The sequence below is a fragment of the Heloderma suspectum genome, chromosome 5, assembly GCF_057233095.1.
Source record: "Heloderma suspectum isolate Gila_16-S chromosome 5, 16-S_ref, whole genome shotgun sequence".
Taxonomy (NCBI): domain Eukaryota; kingdom Metazoa; phylum Chordata; class Lepidosauria; order Squamata; family Helodermatidae; genus Heloderma; species Heloderma suspectum.
In genome coordinates this window covers 207,773,280-207,790,312 of record NC_139462.1, presented here as the reverse complement: position 1 = coordinate 207,790,312, position 17,033 = coordinate 207,773,280, and the positions used below count along the sequence as shown (strand labels likewise).

At 43.6% G+C, this 17,033-nt stretch overlaps 1 protein-coding gene across 16 annotated transcripts in view; it reads left to right on the top strand.

Moving 5' to 3' along the window:
* The window catches only part of NRP1 (neuropilin 1), a 233,159-nt gene that overhangs the window by 195,231 nt on the left and 20,895 nt on the right, over positions 1-17,033 (top strand). For 8 of the 16 annotated variants that reach the window (XM_084859198.1, XM_084859195.1, XM_084859196.1 and 5 more), the window contains one exon: positions 1,739-6,456. In XM_084859198.1, coding sequence (XP_084715324.1) covers positions 1,739-2,031 — 293 coding nt within the window. In that variant the 3' untranslated portion in view covers positions 2,032-6,456. Of the gene's footprint in view, positions 1-1,738; positions 6,457-13,004; positions 13,082-13,508; positions 13,677-17,033 lie in introns of those variants that run through there. The other 8 variants (XR_014792438.1, XR_014792439.1, XR_014792440.1 and 5 more) reach the window with 6 other exon arrangements.

Sequence of the window (17,033 nt, the reverse complement as noted above, 5' to 3'; positions counted from 1 at the left end):
CTGACAAAAGCCCTCTGGACTTGCTCATCCTCTTCACCATTGCACCCTGCTTATGTACTTGCCTCTTGCTCTGGCCCAGACAGTGGTGGCAGTGAGAAGGAGGAGCAGTAGATGCCACTGACTCTCTGCCTGTCGAGCAAGCAAGCAGTAGCAATGATGAAAAAGAGGGTGAGGAACAATAGCAGCTAGTGACAATGACAGTGAGATGATAGACTCACTGGGAGAGGCGGCCTCTTGAGAGTGTTTTGCCCAAAGGTCCTCAAAAACCTGCAGCTGGCCCTGGTTCCTAAGATGGCATACTCAGCTTGTCATTTAGGAAAGAAGAAAAAGGGAACCTCCACCGGCCAAGGGCTGATCCAATTTCTTTGGCCCATACAAGTGGCCTTTAGGAAGCAGCGCCGGACTCTGTCACTGGCAGACACACACACACAGGGCTGCAGGTGTGTGAAGGCAAGCACACCACTAGTGCTGCACAAGCACTCCTGCACAGTACTTATCTAGCACAGCAGGGACAAGTAAACATCACAAATGGCATCTGCTGCTGCTGTTTTAGGGCTGTAACCAAGTTGCAGAAGTGCCATAAGAACATCTGCTGATCATTGATTCTGCAAGTGGGATTCTCAAACCCCAAACCACTGAGCTGCTGCAGTGGTCTGTACCACTGGGCCCTAAGTCTTTAGCAGCTGATAAGTAGCTTTTCTATATCCATTTATCCTGCAGCGGAGCTTTGAGCTATATACCCCAGCCCTCCTGGTCAGTGTTTGACAGCACAAGCAAAGAACTCAGTCCGGGTCCTATTGCTAGCAAAAACATAGCCCTTTATGCTGGAGCTTCTCAAGAACAGGAACAAGTAGACACCACGATTTTCTACAACCATCGGTGTGGATCCAAAGAACCATTAAAATAAATGGGACTTAAGTTCATCATGATTAATTCAAGCCCTACTGATTGCAAGGGGTCTACTATAAGTATGGCTAATGCTGTATCATTCCCATTGGACTGAATCCAGGATCTGCTTTGCAATAGAGGAAGAGCTTTGCTCATGGAAAGCCCCTCCACCTGATTTGGGGGATCCCCTCCTTCCCTGCCCCCACCACACCACAGCTCACCCCATTCAGCAGGGTTTCCGGACTCTGCATAGCATTTTCAGGGGAGTGGAGGAGCTGCTGTGGGGAGGAGGGGGCAAAGTAGTTCACTTCCAACAATGCAATTGATGCAACATAAATCTGGATCCAGCCCATAGCCTGTAACTTTGATACAATTGATGCAATTGATGCAATGCAATGCAATTGATGCAACATAAATCTGGATCCAGCCCATAGTCTTTGATACAATTGATGCAATTGATGCAATGCAATGCAATTGATGCAACATAAATCTGGATCCAGCCCATAGTCTGTAACTTTCCATGTATAATGTGGGAAAAAATCAGCACGCTAGTTTAACCAGCCTACAAATGGATGTAGGAGACAAATGATGAAAAGAGAGCCCTATGCCATGGGGTATGGTGTGTGTTTTGAGCACTAGAACACTTTCTCAGAAATAAACAGGTTTTCAGCCAGTCGGCAATGCATCAAATGTCAGCTACCGTCGCAAAATTTTCAGCTGTCACCCACATCCCCACACAAACCTCCTGAGCCTGTCTGCCTGCTCTTCTTTCTTTTTTAATGTCTTACGTTTACTCAGCACTGAAGATGCCACCATTCCATCATAGCTGCCCCTCTTTGTTCCGCTGCAGGTTATACTCCTGATTACCGCGAAATTGGGAAGCCCTTCAACGATAACATCTCCAGAAAGCCGGGCAATGTGCTGAAGACTCTCGACCCCATTCTAATCACCATCATAGCCATGAGTGCACTTGGGGTGCTCTTGGGGGCCATCTGTGGTGTCATTCTGTACTGCGCCTGTTGGCAAAATGGGATGTCCGATAGGAACTTATCTGCACTGGAGAACTACAATTTCGAACTTGTAGATGGTGTGAAATTGAAAAAAGATAAACTGAACACACAAAATACTTACTCAGAGGCATGAAGGTATAGGAGCAGCTGAAGGAGTTTCGGAGAATTGAGATGGAAGGACATATGACTAGCTTATGCTGGGGAACTGTGGATCTTCTTTTACTGTACTGTCTGTACAGGCTGAAAACTGCGTTGAGGACGCTGAGCCAAGCTTTTCTCAGGAGCTTCAGTGAGTGTAACAGATATACTAAAACATGGACAACAATCTGTGTTAAACAATCTGAATCATGTACAGTCTACTTCTGTTTCTGTTTTAATTTGAAATAATCAAATGCTGGTGTTGAGACCAAGTGTGATTGACTTAAGAGGGGGTGTTTCATTTTGTTTTTTTTTACTTTTTTTTCTTCCTTCCTTTCCCCCCTCCCTCCCTTCCTTCTTGGTTTGGTTTCTTTCCTTCCTCCCCCCACCCCCTTTGATAAATAATGTTTATTTTTTACTGTGCAAAAATCCAAGATGCTGTCACAAAGTGTATTTTGGTGGGGGTCCTTTGGATGGACATGCTGTCTGTAGCTCAGTGCCCAGAAAAAAATATCAGCGTAACAGCAACTTAACGGATTCCTGAACCTGTATTTGTGTATAATTGCTTGTGTTGTGCATAGGCAAAAGAGGGTTAGGGTGTTTTTGAGAAGAAGAAAAAAAAGTACTGTAGCATCAGTACTGGTATAGTGTGTCAGCTCTGTTTACCAAGCAATACAGTCAGACTTTTATTGGTGTTTCTCAGTGTTGTACTAAACTTTGTGCTTGTGAATTCCATACAAGAAATACGTGCCATCATCCAGAAACAACCGGCAAACCGAGTGTACTGCCTATAACTGTAACAAAAACAAAGCAAAAGTCCTTGGCACTGGCTAGTGTATGTCCTCTCAAGTGCCTTTTTGTTTGTACTGCTTCTCGTTGTGTTAACATTCACTCCAGCTTCATCTCTCTGCAGTTAAAGTCCTTGTCCTTATTACTTTCCCTGAGGGCTCACTGACTAACAAGAAAGTATATTTTAGTGTAACTAAACCTTGGGAAGGCAAGGGCTAAGGAAATAGGACAACTTGGCGGCTTGATTCTTCCACTGCCTGTATTTCAATTTAATGTCTCTGGACCATTTTTGTACAAAGCTGCAATATTTCCCCCCTTCCTCTCCCTTTTATCATTCTTTCATATAGAATGTATTTTCAAATATAAGCACTCTCTTTCTCTCTCTTTTGCTGTCCCTCTCTTTGTCTCTGAGTAGATTGTTGCATAAGCATTTGCCATTGTCAAGGAAAGGAAAAATTCAGCTTTAATTTGCTGGTAATGGCAAAGAGGATTTTATTAGACTTTGTGTTTTGTTTTGTTTCGTTTTGTTTTGTTCTAAGGGAAAGGGAAACTTCTTTACACTCCAAAGTTGAACTTTGGGTTTCTTGCTAACATCGTAAAGTGACAGTATCTTTTTTTTCTGTTAGTAAGCCATGAAAGAAGTCTTTTAATCCTTTACAAGGCATTCATATTAATAGACAGCGATGAGGATTTTGTTGTTGCAAAGCAAATAATGTTCTTGCCATCTACTCATCCTGCTATCTAATTTAAGGGTGGTTATCTCTGTGTAGGACTCATTCATGCTAATTAGGGTTGCACTGATGCTGCTACAAATAGATGGTGCTGTGTTGGCTTTTTCCAAGAATTGATTTGCTTTTTAAAAAAATCAGTACATAACACATTAACCCTGAACTGGGTTAAAATGTGGCGGAATGAATACCCATAATGTTCTTAAGGCAAGAATGTACCAAACCAGATCCTGCCACATGGGAATTGTGCTCCAGATGGTTCTTCTATTGGCTAAAACAGAGTAGTGTCTTTATAACTTTTGTATTCCCCCTCTTTCTTTTTCATGTGCATCTGATTTAATATTTAAGAAGAAGGCCTGCATAAAGCACTTGACAACTGATGTGATGTATTTAGGAACTGGATTATTATCCAAAAGACACAGATAAGGTCTTAAATGACAACAAGAGGGCAAGTCAGCACATGGTAATTTTTCCAAATCAGTTTTGTGTGGTAAATATTTTGATCAAATGCACCCTTCCGTGTGGAGAGCTAGTATATCCACCATATCAGAACAAATCTTTGAAAACTAGGTTTTGCTCTGGTTGTTGTACATATGAGTTATCACTCAAAGAAGGTTGTATTCAAGTTAAATATTCACCATGAAAAAAACCAAATAACCTTGGCAAAAAATAGCACATGAATCAGAATTTAGTTATCCCACCTACACTGTAATTGGAACACCCTGCTGGTTAATTATCCCAAAGAGAAGATCAAGCTTAAATAATTTTCAACTGCACTTGTTTCACGTAATACTTAGTTGCATCATGTAATTATTGGTTCTTCCTTAGGGGCTGCTTGTCACATGGCCATCTTAAGATCCCTGACTTAAATGCATGCAGACATCATTTAAGAAGGGTGAAGTTCATTACAAAGACCTGCACTTGGCAGAAGTCAAGAATCAATGGGCCAAACACATGTCTAGGCATTGAAAAAGGACGTGTTCACACAGGCATGGACACATGAACAGATGCTGCTGCCTTCTACTAAGTCAGATCATTGGTCCATCTAGCCCAGTACTATCTATTCTGAGAGGCAGCGGATCTCCGGGTCTCAAGCAAAGAAGGATCTTTCCTAGCTCTCCTATATGAGATGCTTTTAAAACTATAAATGCTGGGAACTGACCCTGAGACCTTTTGCCTTCAGAGTGTGTGCTTTTCCACTGAGCTACAACCTCTCCTTGATTATTCAGCTCCTGATGACTCTCAGTTAAATCTGTGAACTGTCTCCATTGAATAGCATTGTGTTTGAGTTGATGCTGGATAATATGAAAACTTTATCTGTGATGGCTCATTCACACATGTAAGTAATCACTTCATGCTACTACAGAACAAGTGAATAACATGTACATGTAAACCCCCACCCATCCCAGTAGAGTACAACCTCTAGTATGATTGGTGTTTATTTCATGCAAAAAAGCGTGCTAGGCATTGTACAGAGCCCAGAAGTGACATGTTCACTGCTCTGGATCTAATGCAGGGGTGGGAATCCTATGACCCTCCAGCTGTTGTTGAACTGCAACTCCCATCAGCCACAGCCAGCACAGTGAATGGCAAGAGATGGTGGGTGCTGTAGTCCAACAACATCTGGAGGGCTACAGTTTCCTACCCCTGATCTAGCAGTACAATCCTATGCACGTTTACTGATAAGTTAGCCCCACTGTGTTCAGTGGGGCTTATTATGCCCAGGAAAGTGTGCATAGGGTTGCATCCTCCTTTTAAATGATGTTGCATGGATCTTAAGTTGCATATGTCAATAAGTAAAATCACAAGGAGCTCACAGGTAAAAACATGGAACAGGTTGCCATGAATAGGTTCTGTACATCTCCTCCCCTCCATTCCCAGTTGAAAAGAAACCTCCCATTCCTGGAAGCCTAACTAAGTTCATTCAAGAAACATTTCAATTTGTTTAAATGGATGTGGGGTTAGCTCTTTGTTTTGTTCTAGTTGGAACAGTAAAGGTTTTGGCTACAATCCACCAGTCATCGCTGCTGTGTATCCTCCATTTGTTTCAACATGCGCCAGCTCCACAGAAACAAATGAAGTTATAACAGAGCTGCATTTAGTGCATCACACCCTTTCTTCCTATGGCACTGTCCTAAAATCTGCTGCATCAGCAAATAAATGCCAGTGGTGGGAAATAAGGGCTGTTGTGCTCTATAACATCACAGAAAGGCAACATTACATGAATGTTACCCCAGAACTGGACAGAAATGCCCACACAGATATTTGAGGTTAGTGAACCAGAGTGGCAATTGTATGAGCAGAATTAGGAAACCCCATACTGTAGCTGCTTAATGCTAGAGCAGAACATAAAGCGACCCAATTTCTTGAAACAGAAATTGAATTAGAACTGCCCTTCAGCAAAGGAAAAATGATACTGCAACTTTAAATGAAAAAGTATCTTGCACTGATAAATATATTTAAAAATTATATGTTTATAAAGTTATTAATTTGTAAAGGCAGTGTTACAAAATGTTCAGTTTATATTGTTTTAGATTGTTTCATAATTTTGAAAGTGTAAAATAACATATTTTTTTCTTTATCAAAAAAAACCTATAAAAATATTCTGTAGTAAAATGGTTTCATTTTACTGGTATATTATTGCTTCATGTTTTGTACCATCATAAAAAAAATTTTGTGCAAATTTTTTTACAGATTTTTTTTTTTATTTTCTATGGCAATATGACACTTTTAAATTGTTATTTCAAAATGAACAGCAAAGCCTTAACTTTAAATGACGTTTGTATTCTCAGACACTGAGTAGCATTAAAAAAAAAACCATAGGATTGAATTGTAATTTAAATTTCCAGACAATGACTACTACATTCCAAAGAAACAGTTGAATTAAACATTTTCATAAAATACCCCATACCTTCATGGCTTTTATTATGCTTACAGCTGTACTAGTTTAAAAACAGCTTGCCTTTTTAAAATATCCTTTAACAAGCACAGATGTTGCAGCTCTCATTTGTTGGACAAAAATCTTGTGGCACAGAATGTAACAAAGCGGCACTGAAATGCAAAACCCACCTCCAGAATGCCCCCATATCACATTATGAGGATGGGCATTAGCTCTCAAATATTCAGGTCAAAGTTTCCCAATGAAACTCCATTAACAGCACCATCCTATTTATACATGTCTACTTAGAAGTAAGCCCAATTGAGATCAATGGGGCTTATTCCCAGATGAGATTTCTCCGACATCCATAGGTGGGACATAAGGGCTGTTGTGCCACTATAACATCACAGAAAGGCACCATTAGTTGAATGTTACCCCAGCACTGGACAGATACACCAGCACAGATATTTGAGGTTAGTGAACCAGCATGCTAATTGAATGAGCAGAATTAAGAAACTCCATACTGTAGCTAAGTAAACAAAAACATAAGTGACCCGATTTCTTGAAACAGGAATTGAATGGAAACTACCCTTCAGGAAAGGAAAAACGATACTGCAACTTAAAATGAAAAAAGTGCTTTGCACTGATATATTTAATAATTATATGTTTATGAAGTTATTCATTTGTAAGGGCAGCCCACTAACTCTGAATGGCCTTACCAAAGACACTTACTGAAGGGGATTAAATCTTTGGCTTGGAACAGATTTCTGTGCACCGAGAGGCGGTTTGCAAAAGATTACCAAAGGGAAGAAAAACAGAGCACTGTTAGGGCTACCCATTGGGTGGCACGGAGATACTGGCCGACCAGTCAGATCAAGAAGCTGAGAGGCAGGCAGGCAGGCAGGCACTCAAGGAAACAAGTGGGAAGGCAGTGTGAGAGCAGCTCAGATCGGAGAGAGCCCAGCAAGACAATCCTGAGTCCTTATTTATGAGATATAGGACCAGATGGCCTCTAGTTACTTGACTTCTACGATGCAATGCCACTCTCTCACCATCCAAAGCGGTGGTGCTCAAGGTGTAGCAGAGAGCACAGCAGCAGCAGCTTCCAAACAGGAGAAGCTACCATGGTGGCAGTCCAAATAGTAAATCACCTGGGTCCAAGGTCCCACTGCTAGAATTCCTCCTATACCTTAGTGCCACATCCAGAAACCTGTCCAGCACCTCACTTGCATTAGCCCAGGAAACTGACCAGGAGATATCCTTAAGAGGAGGTTGGGAATATCACTGTTGAGTCATTCACTGAGCTCATTGGTTTGGGGGCTTGGGGGGTTCTGGCACAAACACCTCTGTCTAGCAGCAACCATGCCACTGCTACCAGTATCTGGGACAACTACCGGCGGTGGGAGGGCGACCCAGTAATTCACCACCGAAATTTGTCGGCACAGCAGCAGGAGCAGGAAAAGGTCAGAAGTTGTCACCCAATGTTCGCAGCATGACAGTGGCAAAAAAGGGCCTATTTAGCTTTAAAACTCAGCGAAATAGGCCGTTTTTGTCCCTGCCACAGTGCCACCAAATTTCAGCACCAAACCACTGATATGTTTGTTTATTTATTGCGGTGCCAGCAGCACCACAGCAAATTCAGCATTAGTGGGAACGGGGGGGGGCACACAGAAGGGCAGGGGACCTTGCACGTTGCCCACCCCTGATCTGGGATGTTTTGGCCCTTCATCACTCCCATGAGAGCAGTGTGTAGTTATTGGAATGTTGGACCAGAATTGGGGAGGTGTCGCTTGAAACTCAGCCATGAAGCTCAGTGGGCAACCCTGGGCCAGTCAGCCTGACCTACCTCATAGGGTTATTGTGAGAATAAAAGCGGGGGTAGAGACCATGTAGCTGCCTTGAGCTCCTTGGAGGAAAGCTTGGATACAGATCAAATAAACAAATCACTTATTTACTTAGTTATATTACGTTTCTATACCGCCCAATAGCCAAAGCTCTCTTCACAGTTTACAGAGATTAAAAACATTAAAAATACAGTATACAGAGATTAAAAGCCATTTGCATTTTTTAAATAAAAACCACGAACAGACAATATACACAAGAGAACATGTATCTAAAACAACTTCAAACAAGCAATCTCAGGCAAACAACCATAACTATAAGACAATCCAGGGTCAATTAAAACTTATCATATGCTGCCAAATGCCTGGGAGAAGAGAAAGGTCTTAACCTGGCGCTGAAAAGATAACCGTGTTGTCACTAGGCGGGCCTCATCGAGGAGATCATTCCATAATTGAGGGGCAACCACCGAGAAGGCTCTCTCCCTTGTTGCTGTCTTCCGAGCTTCCCTCAGAGCAGGACTTATGAGAATGTAGGGATGTATGAAAATCACTTACCTTTCGCGGATTATGCTGATGGTGGGGGGGAGGCGCTCTGTCCCTCCCCCGGGAATCCTGGACGGGGGGAGGCACTCCGTTCCTCCCCCCCTGGAATCCTGGCCGGCTGGCTGTGCTCCGCAGCGATTCTGCGGAGCCGCCAGCCAGCTCCGCCAGCAGCCGGACATCCGGCCGCTGGCTAGCAGGGACACAAATGGCGGCAGCCGTAGCCGCCGCCATTTACATCCCTGCAGTCAGCCGTGATAGGCTACGTAAATGTTTACGTAGCCTTTCACGGCTAACTTAAAAACAAAAACGCACGTATGCAAATGGCGGCGGCCATGTCCGCCGCCATTTGCGTTCCTTATTTTGGCACGTCTTAGTCTACGTAAACATTTACGTAGACTAAGACGGCGAAAATAACGGGAACGCAAATAGCGTAGACGCTACGCTATTTGCGTTCCCGTTATTTTCGCCGTCTTAGTCTACGTAAATGTTTACGTAGACTAAGACGTGCCAAAATAAGGAACGCAAATGGCGGCGGCCATGGCCACCGCCATTTGCATACGCGCATTTTTTTGTTTTGTTTTTTAAGTCAGCCGTGATAGGCTATGTAAACATTTACGTAGCCTATCACGGTGTTTTTTTTAAATCTAGCCGTGATAGGCTACGTAAATCTTTACGTAGCCTATCATGTTGTTGTTGTTGTTGTTTTACTGGAAATGGCGGCAGCGGCAGCCGGTCGGAAGACCGGCAGCCGCCGCCGCCGCCGAACTGCCGCCGGAGCCGCCACTGCCAGGAAGATCCGCCCAAGGTAAGTCCCGTCCCGGGGGGGGGCCCCCGTTCCGCCACCGATTTCGGGGGGCCGAATGCGCTGGCATTTGGCCTCCCCGAGATCCGTGGTGGAACTTTCGTACATCCCTATGAGAATGTGTGAAAAGGTTGGCTCAGTTCCCAGTGCTCACTTTGTTTAAGGAGGGTTTAAAATGCTGGTATGAAAAAATATATATAGTGATGAGGGTAGATAGGCAAAATGGTCCACGGTATGTTCTCTTTTTGCGCATGGAACTCTCCGCTTCATTGAATATGCACATGGAACTTTCCTGAAGCAGATTTTCCCAGCCCTCCATTAAAGTGGCTGGAAATGGCTGATCACATAGCAATTCCATGTGTGCAATGGAATAGCCACAGAGGTCTAGATAAGGGCCACTATGAATTGATCTGCTGCTGTAGGAGAGCAATTAAGGCAACTTGAGATATTCATGATCTCCTCTAGACAGATAACTGAAAAGATACATTGCATTATAATCTCTGACATGTCAAATTTTTAAAAGTGTGGCTGTGGATAACCAGAGGCATGAAGTACAACAGACAGGAAGAGATTAAAGCTTTAACAAATCATTGCGCCACGAGCTGACAAGCTACTAGGCACAAAGAGGAGGATATGGTAATTACAAACTGTAATATGAATTAGCTGGACTGCTGGGATCAAGTACCATTCATGTTACTAAATTTAACACTTATCCAACAGTCAAAATCAAGTTTAGAAATTATGACTCGAGGGAAACTAAAACTGAAGAATTTTTTTAAAGCCAACTGGAGTAATTACAATTAATAAAAGACAGAGGAGGATTACAGATTTAAAATAACAGTCACCATGACAAAAATATAGACTCCCTTTTCCGAACTATGACAAAAGGGTTCAGAAAACAGCTTCTATATCATCCTAACCATGAAAAAAAGAATGTTGGCATCATATTTGTGGTAAAACAAAAGTCGTGTGTGAATGGGAAAGAACCACAGGCAGAGCTGAAGTATTGCTGTTCTTTCTTTTAAAAATAAGAGCAGTTCACTTTGCTAAAGTGAGTGATTGGCTAAGATTAACTTTTTTAAAAACAACAGCAGCAGCTTGTCTCTTTGGCAGCATGAACTGCAGTAATGAAAACAGTGGTTTTCTCCCATGTGTGTATGCCTCTTTTGACTTCATAGTGGAAGTATTAACAGCTAAAAGAGAAAGCCAACTACACAGGTCAAGGGCCAAACCAAAAAACTACTACGAAACTGGAATATAATTTCACAGCATAATATAACACAGCACCCAACACAGCACCCATAAAGCTCTCTGCTCCCTGGACACTTCAAAAAATTATTTTTAATACAAACCTTGAAAAACATTAGGGTGCCGGGCTCTCCTTCCTGTTCCTGCACCTGCTGCAGATCAGCTGTTGGTGGGCAGGCAAAGAAGAGAGGGGTTTTCTGGCCCCACCCAATATTCTGCCCCCACAGACCTTTCCCCTTTGTGCTCTCGCTCTCTCTCCATCTCAATCTCTCTCTCCCTAGTCCCTGTCTCTGTTCTCTTCCCACATCCCCTTTCCTCACTATTTCTCTCCCTTCCCTGTCCATCTTGTTTCTCTCCCTTTCTAGCCTTTAGCCTTGCCCTTTCTCTCCCCTTTACCTTGTTATTTCCCACTTCCTCCCAGCCTCTAGGATTGCTGTTTCTACACACACACACACACACACACACACGCTTACTTTATCTCACCTTTGACTAGCCAGGCCTCCATCGCAGCCATTATGTGACTAGCCACATGCACCATGGGAGCCATTTGTGGTGGTGCCCACGGCAGTCTCTCAAATTCCCAAATATGTCCACAGATCCAAAAGGGTTGGAGACACCTGGCATAATGTCTTCTGATCAGAAATTACTTTTGTCAGAGGGCCACTTGGAGATAAAAGGGGGGCAGGCCAAGTCTCCAATCCCTTATCCCCCAAGTGTTCTGCTACTAAAACCTGTTGACACAGATGTCACTCTTCATTTGCCTCCGAATTGGTAACAGCTCGTGGGCTAGAAGACATGACCCAGGGGATTTGCTTTAGAGGCTTCCAGGTGCTGATCTGTAACGTAGGATAATATCAGCACTTACCAATGCAAAACCTCAGCAGCTGTCTGTTAATGACTGCTGCTGCGATTACTATTTAATATTTTGTGCCAACAATGTACCAAGTGCTATGCAGATCTGTTGTGCTTTTCCTAATTTATACTAATGAAATATCTAAGAGAACAATAAGTGGAGTTCAATTTTTAGGAGTAATAGGATCAGTAGGCCCAGTTGGAGACAGCAGTCCACACCACACAGTGATTATGCAAAACTTTTCAATAGCTGGTGGCTCATGGATCCTAATCAGATTATGTGGAAGTAATTTCCATCCATTTTGGTAGAAGACTCTATGGCACAGAATGATGCCCGAAGCAATCACTTCTAGGTTAAGGATGGTGCCTAGCCTTGGTAAATCCTGAACAAAATTCCCCAATAAATAGTTCAGTTCTTCAAAATGCCACATTCAAAGGCTAATGTAATACAGAGTGTCATATAAAAGGACTTTGGGTAATAATTCTTGGGAAAATTTGACAAAGCTTCAGAAAAAAACTTCAAGTTCAGTTTTCCTGGATGATCTGAGACAGCAGTAACTTGTTAACATGTTCATGGACTATGTCCAAGGGTCCTAACCAGAAAATGTCTACACCACATGTAGAAACATAAACAAAGCAAGATATTGAAGCACATCTGTATGACTTGGCGTGAACTCAATATGGCACAAACAACAAAATTATGCTGTGTTACACTATACACTGTGTTTGACATGAATCGCTTTTGACAGCACTTGTCTCTTTAAATTCATCCTCAGTCACACACTAATTAAACTCTATGCAGTTGTTAGGAACCCAAATTAAACTTTGCAATTCATTACTTTTGATTTGATGTCAGAGGCATCCATTTTCTTGTTGATGACTCTAAAGAGTTTGTTCAAATACTCTGACCCGCACCATCACAAAATGAAAGATGGCAGTAATCTTTTAAGCTGAGGGTGTTTTCAGAAAGTGCTTTTATTGTGCAATCACCCTGCCTCATTCACAGAATTTTATGTAGTGTCCAGACAACATCATTATCCATTGTAATCAGCCTGTGTTTTCCCACTCCTACATCCATCATTTATTTAACCACAAAAAAATCCAGTAAGGAGGGAAAGAGCGGAACAGCCATGCAATTTTTCAGCAGGTGTGGACAAGAAAATGGACAACTGAGGCACGGTGGGAAGGGTTATCCCTGGGGAAGGTGGATGACATGCTGGGGAATTTCCCTCCTTTCTCCATTGCCTGCCATGCATTCCATTTACTGAGTCATTTTGTTTTTCAAAGATACACAGTGGCTCAAGGATCAGAGGTCCAACATAGTTCCAGGAAGGTCTGCAATTCAATTCCAGCCATGGCTAGTGGTAAGTGTGATAGAGATGGAAATGGATCTTAAGCAACATTGAAAGTATTTTCATCAATGGTGAGTCACACAACCAGTGTGGGGCTTTATAGTATATGCAGCCACCCTTTTTCTCACACAAATGAAATGTGTATGTGTGGTGCTGGTTTTGAGAAGATGCCACCATGAGCATCAGCCCCCTAGCATGAATACCATGGGCTTTATGAGAATATCCATGTGCTCACTGGACTTATGGAGACAGATTCCCACAAATGATTTACCATGTGTGCATTCTGTCTATGCAGCAAAGAAGAGAGTGCAGTTTGGGGGGGAAATGGTTTAACAGGGGAATCAGCCCTCACTTTTATTAATCCCTCCTTTTCTGCCAACAAATGTCTGCATCTTCTGGCTCTTTTCTTCATCATCTGCTTTCTCTTTTTAACTTCCAGACTCTTAAAACCATCCAGTTAACAATAGCTGTTGGAGAAATATTGGAAATCTTGACTAGCAGGATAGATCAAGCATTCCTGACTCCCCATGACTTGACCACAGACATCTAAAAGATTTATTAGTTTCTGAGGCTGAGAACAATGGAATGACTCTAGCAATGGTACAGGTATGACAACCTTTGCAGAGAAAAACCAAAGGAATGATTGGCTGGGCTCCCCAGCAAAGGAGATAACAGAAACATCCAGACTAGACCCACAGCCAAGATACAGCGAAGTTCCATGCCTAAATGTTGGAGCAGCATTAACTCTGCATGGTGGTAATGTCTGTAACAGACAGATGGAGACTGCATAAAAGAGCTGGCAATATCTGAGGCAGCTGAACAAGGAGGAGACCGAGGGAGGGGGGGTGGATATGTAGGGCAGATGTGGTTGAAGATCACACAAATCATGGAATCATAAATTTGGAAGAGAATAAAAGGCCATCCAGTTCTGTTCAATGGGCAGAGCCATCCATTCACTACACGTTCCCCCATAAGCTAATACAATTGAGTCCAGCCATGCATTGCTGCAAGGTGCCTGCAGAGAAAGCAGGTCCAGGTGACCCAAGAAAGTGAGCCACATGCTACAAAGGAAGCCCCCCCCCCAATCCTTCTCTTAATAAAGAAGGCCAGTAAGCCAAGGAACAATCCCTTCATGGTCCCAGATATGGCGGTCAATCATATCTTAGGTATGACCAAAACGCACCCACTGAATCATCACTTTAATTTGAAGTATCTCTACCCCACCCAGTATCCTGACCGTAGATGGAGCAATTCCCAACACATCAGAAAAACTATTGGAAAGGGAGAACCAAATTGATAAAACCAAGGTTATAAAACCAGTGCTCATCAGGACAGGTCATAAATAAGCACCAATTCATACTGACCAGCAACAGTGAAGAATCTGCTATTCTTACCTCTCCAGGAATGTGTGCATGAAAGAACCACACGGGTAGGGCCAATGGTATAGGGAATCTTGCCATTCCTCCTGGGTGGGTAACATGGCCTCTGTACTGTAATGAACCACATCATTGGTCCTACTCTTGGAGTTCTGTCATGTACTCATTGCTAGAATAGCTTTGGAAGAAACCATGGGCAAGTGCCTACCATGGCGAATCAAAACAGTAATCACAAGGTACTGCTCATAAATTTATTCAGCAAATCACTCTGTGTATACCAGCATCTCACTGTATTACAAGCATCAGGCCCCACCATACAAATTGTCCGAGAACTGAAATACGAACTAGATCTCCCCTCGATCTCTTTCGATCTGAAATACGAACTAGATCTCCCCTCCGCACCCAATTTTATTGTCATAACAATCCTATGGCATAGGAAAGACTGAGAGATTGATTGATTGATTGATTGACTGATTGATTGATTGCATTTATATCCCGCCTTTTTCCCTCTTGCAAGGAACCCAAGGCGGCTTACATTATCCTCCTCCTCTCTGTTTTATCCTCACAACAACAACCCTGTGAGGTGGGTTGGGCTGAGAGTCTGTGACTGGCCCAGAGTCACCCAGTGAGCTTCCATGGCCGAGTGGGGACTAGAACCCGGCTCTCCCGGCTCCCAGTCCGTCACTCTCGCCACTACACCACACTGGCTCTCCAAGATGGTGATTGGCAGTGGTGTAGTGGTAAAGGTTGATAGGCAGGTGCTCATCACGACAGTCCCCATTGCCACGGCCCCAAGGAGAGTCCAAAAATTTAGGCAGCTGTGCTGATCTATATCACCCAACAAGTTCTGGCCATTTTCATCTCCACCAGGAGCAGGCGTTATGTAAAGGTCACAGGTGTTACGTAAAGGTAACAGGGTTTAATTGCCCATTCAAGAACAAGCCACCCCCAAAATACTTTACATTAGAACAGGGAACAATGTATTTTTGCTGGGAAAATTGATTTCCCAGCTACTGTGAGGATTGCAGCTAAGCTCAGAGGGAACAGGGAAGTCTTGAGGTGGGGTGTGGCAGGTGATGTCAGCATTCCTGCTAATAAAAAGAGGTGCTGGGGCTGCAACCCTGTGAGCCCTGGCTCCACTACACCTAGGAATGTACGAAAGTCACTTACCTTTTCGAAGGGTGTCATTCGCGGTGGGGGGGAGGCGCTCCGTCCCTCCCCCCGAAATTCTCTCCTGCCGGCTCCGCTCTGCAGGACTCAAATGGCGGCTGCCATAGCCGCCGCCATTTGCCTTCCCCCTTTTTGTTTTGCCGTAATAGCCTGCATAAATATTTACGTAGGCTAAAACGACCAAAAAAAAGGAACGCAAATGGCGACCGCCGTAGCCGCCACCATTTGAGTTTGCTGTTTTTGTTTTGTTTTTTTGCCGTGATAGGCTACATAAATACTTACGTAGCCTATGACGGCTTCTGCAGGGACGCAAATGGCATCCCTGCGTTAGCCGTCATAGGCTACGTAATTATTTATGTAGCCTATCACGGCTATAATGAGGAAGCGAATGGCAGCCGCAGACACAGCCGCCATTCTCAAGTCAGCACGGATGGCAGCAAGTAAGTGCTCCATTTCGCGCACCTTTCGTGGGGTGGGGCCTTCGTTCCACCACGGATTTCAGGGGGGCGAATGCATTGGCATTTGGCCTCACCCAGATCCTTGGCGGAATTCTCTGACATCCCTAACTACACCAGTTGTGACTGGCCTAGAAGTCACCCAGTGAGCTTCGTCATGGCTGAACAGGAATCTGAAACAGATCTTTCTGGTCCTTTCCTAGTCCTCTAACCACTACACCACATGGGCTTAGTTGTTGACTGCACTGCAGAGTTGGGCCTGGGAATGAGAGAGGCAAGTGAGATGCAACACTGAAGACTTTGAAAAATCCTGTTGATGTGTATAAGAAGGGTGTATGCTTCAACAACCCTAAGCCTCTGCTTAGGGTTGATCATTCTAAACCACAGTGGGAACTTCAGATGATACCCTGGGGTCCAGCACTCTATGAAGGGTAATGAGTGATGCATGTAGAATGTAGTCAGTGATCACTAACAGGGTGCCTATTGTGGAAGACCTTGTGTTGCTGATAGTAATTTCAGGGCATTGGCTATCCCCTGAAGACCAACGATTACATGAATTACCATCAGTGAGATAGGCACAGTGCAAAATATAGGAGGACCATGGTTCCTGCTCAGTAGGTAAAATAGGCAGAACTGAATGGAAAAGTAGGGATGTAGTGGAGTGTGGCTCCAAGCTCCTTTCCCTCTCCATGTTCTTCTGGTGAGTAGCAGATTTCAAGATACAGCGTGTGGTTTGCATCCATTAGCCACAATGGTTATGAGAAGGAGGACAGCAAGATTTCTGGCTCTTCTAGAACTCCCAAATCAATTTAGGATTCTACCAATTTAGGATTCAATTTGCAACAATTGTCAGAACAGCTTCATGGTTCAAGGTCCAAGATACACCAAAATAATTCAACTTCTGAGAACTGCACCACGCGTTTCTCGTTCCAGTCTGTCTGACTCTGATTTCCAAGCCCATTT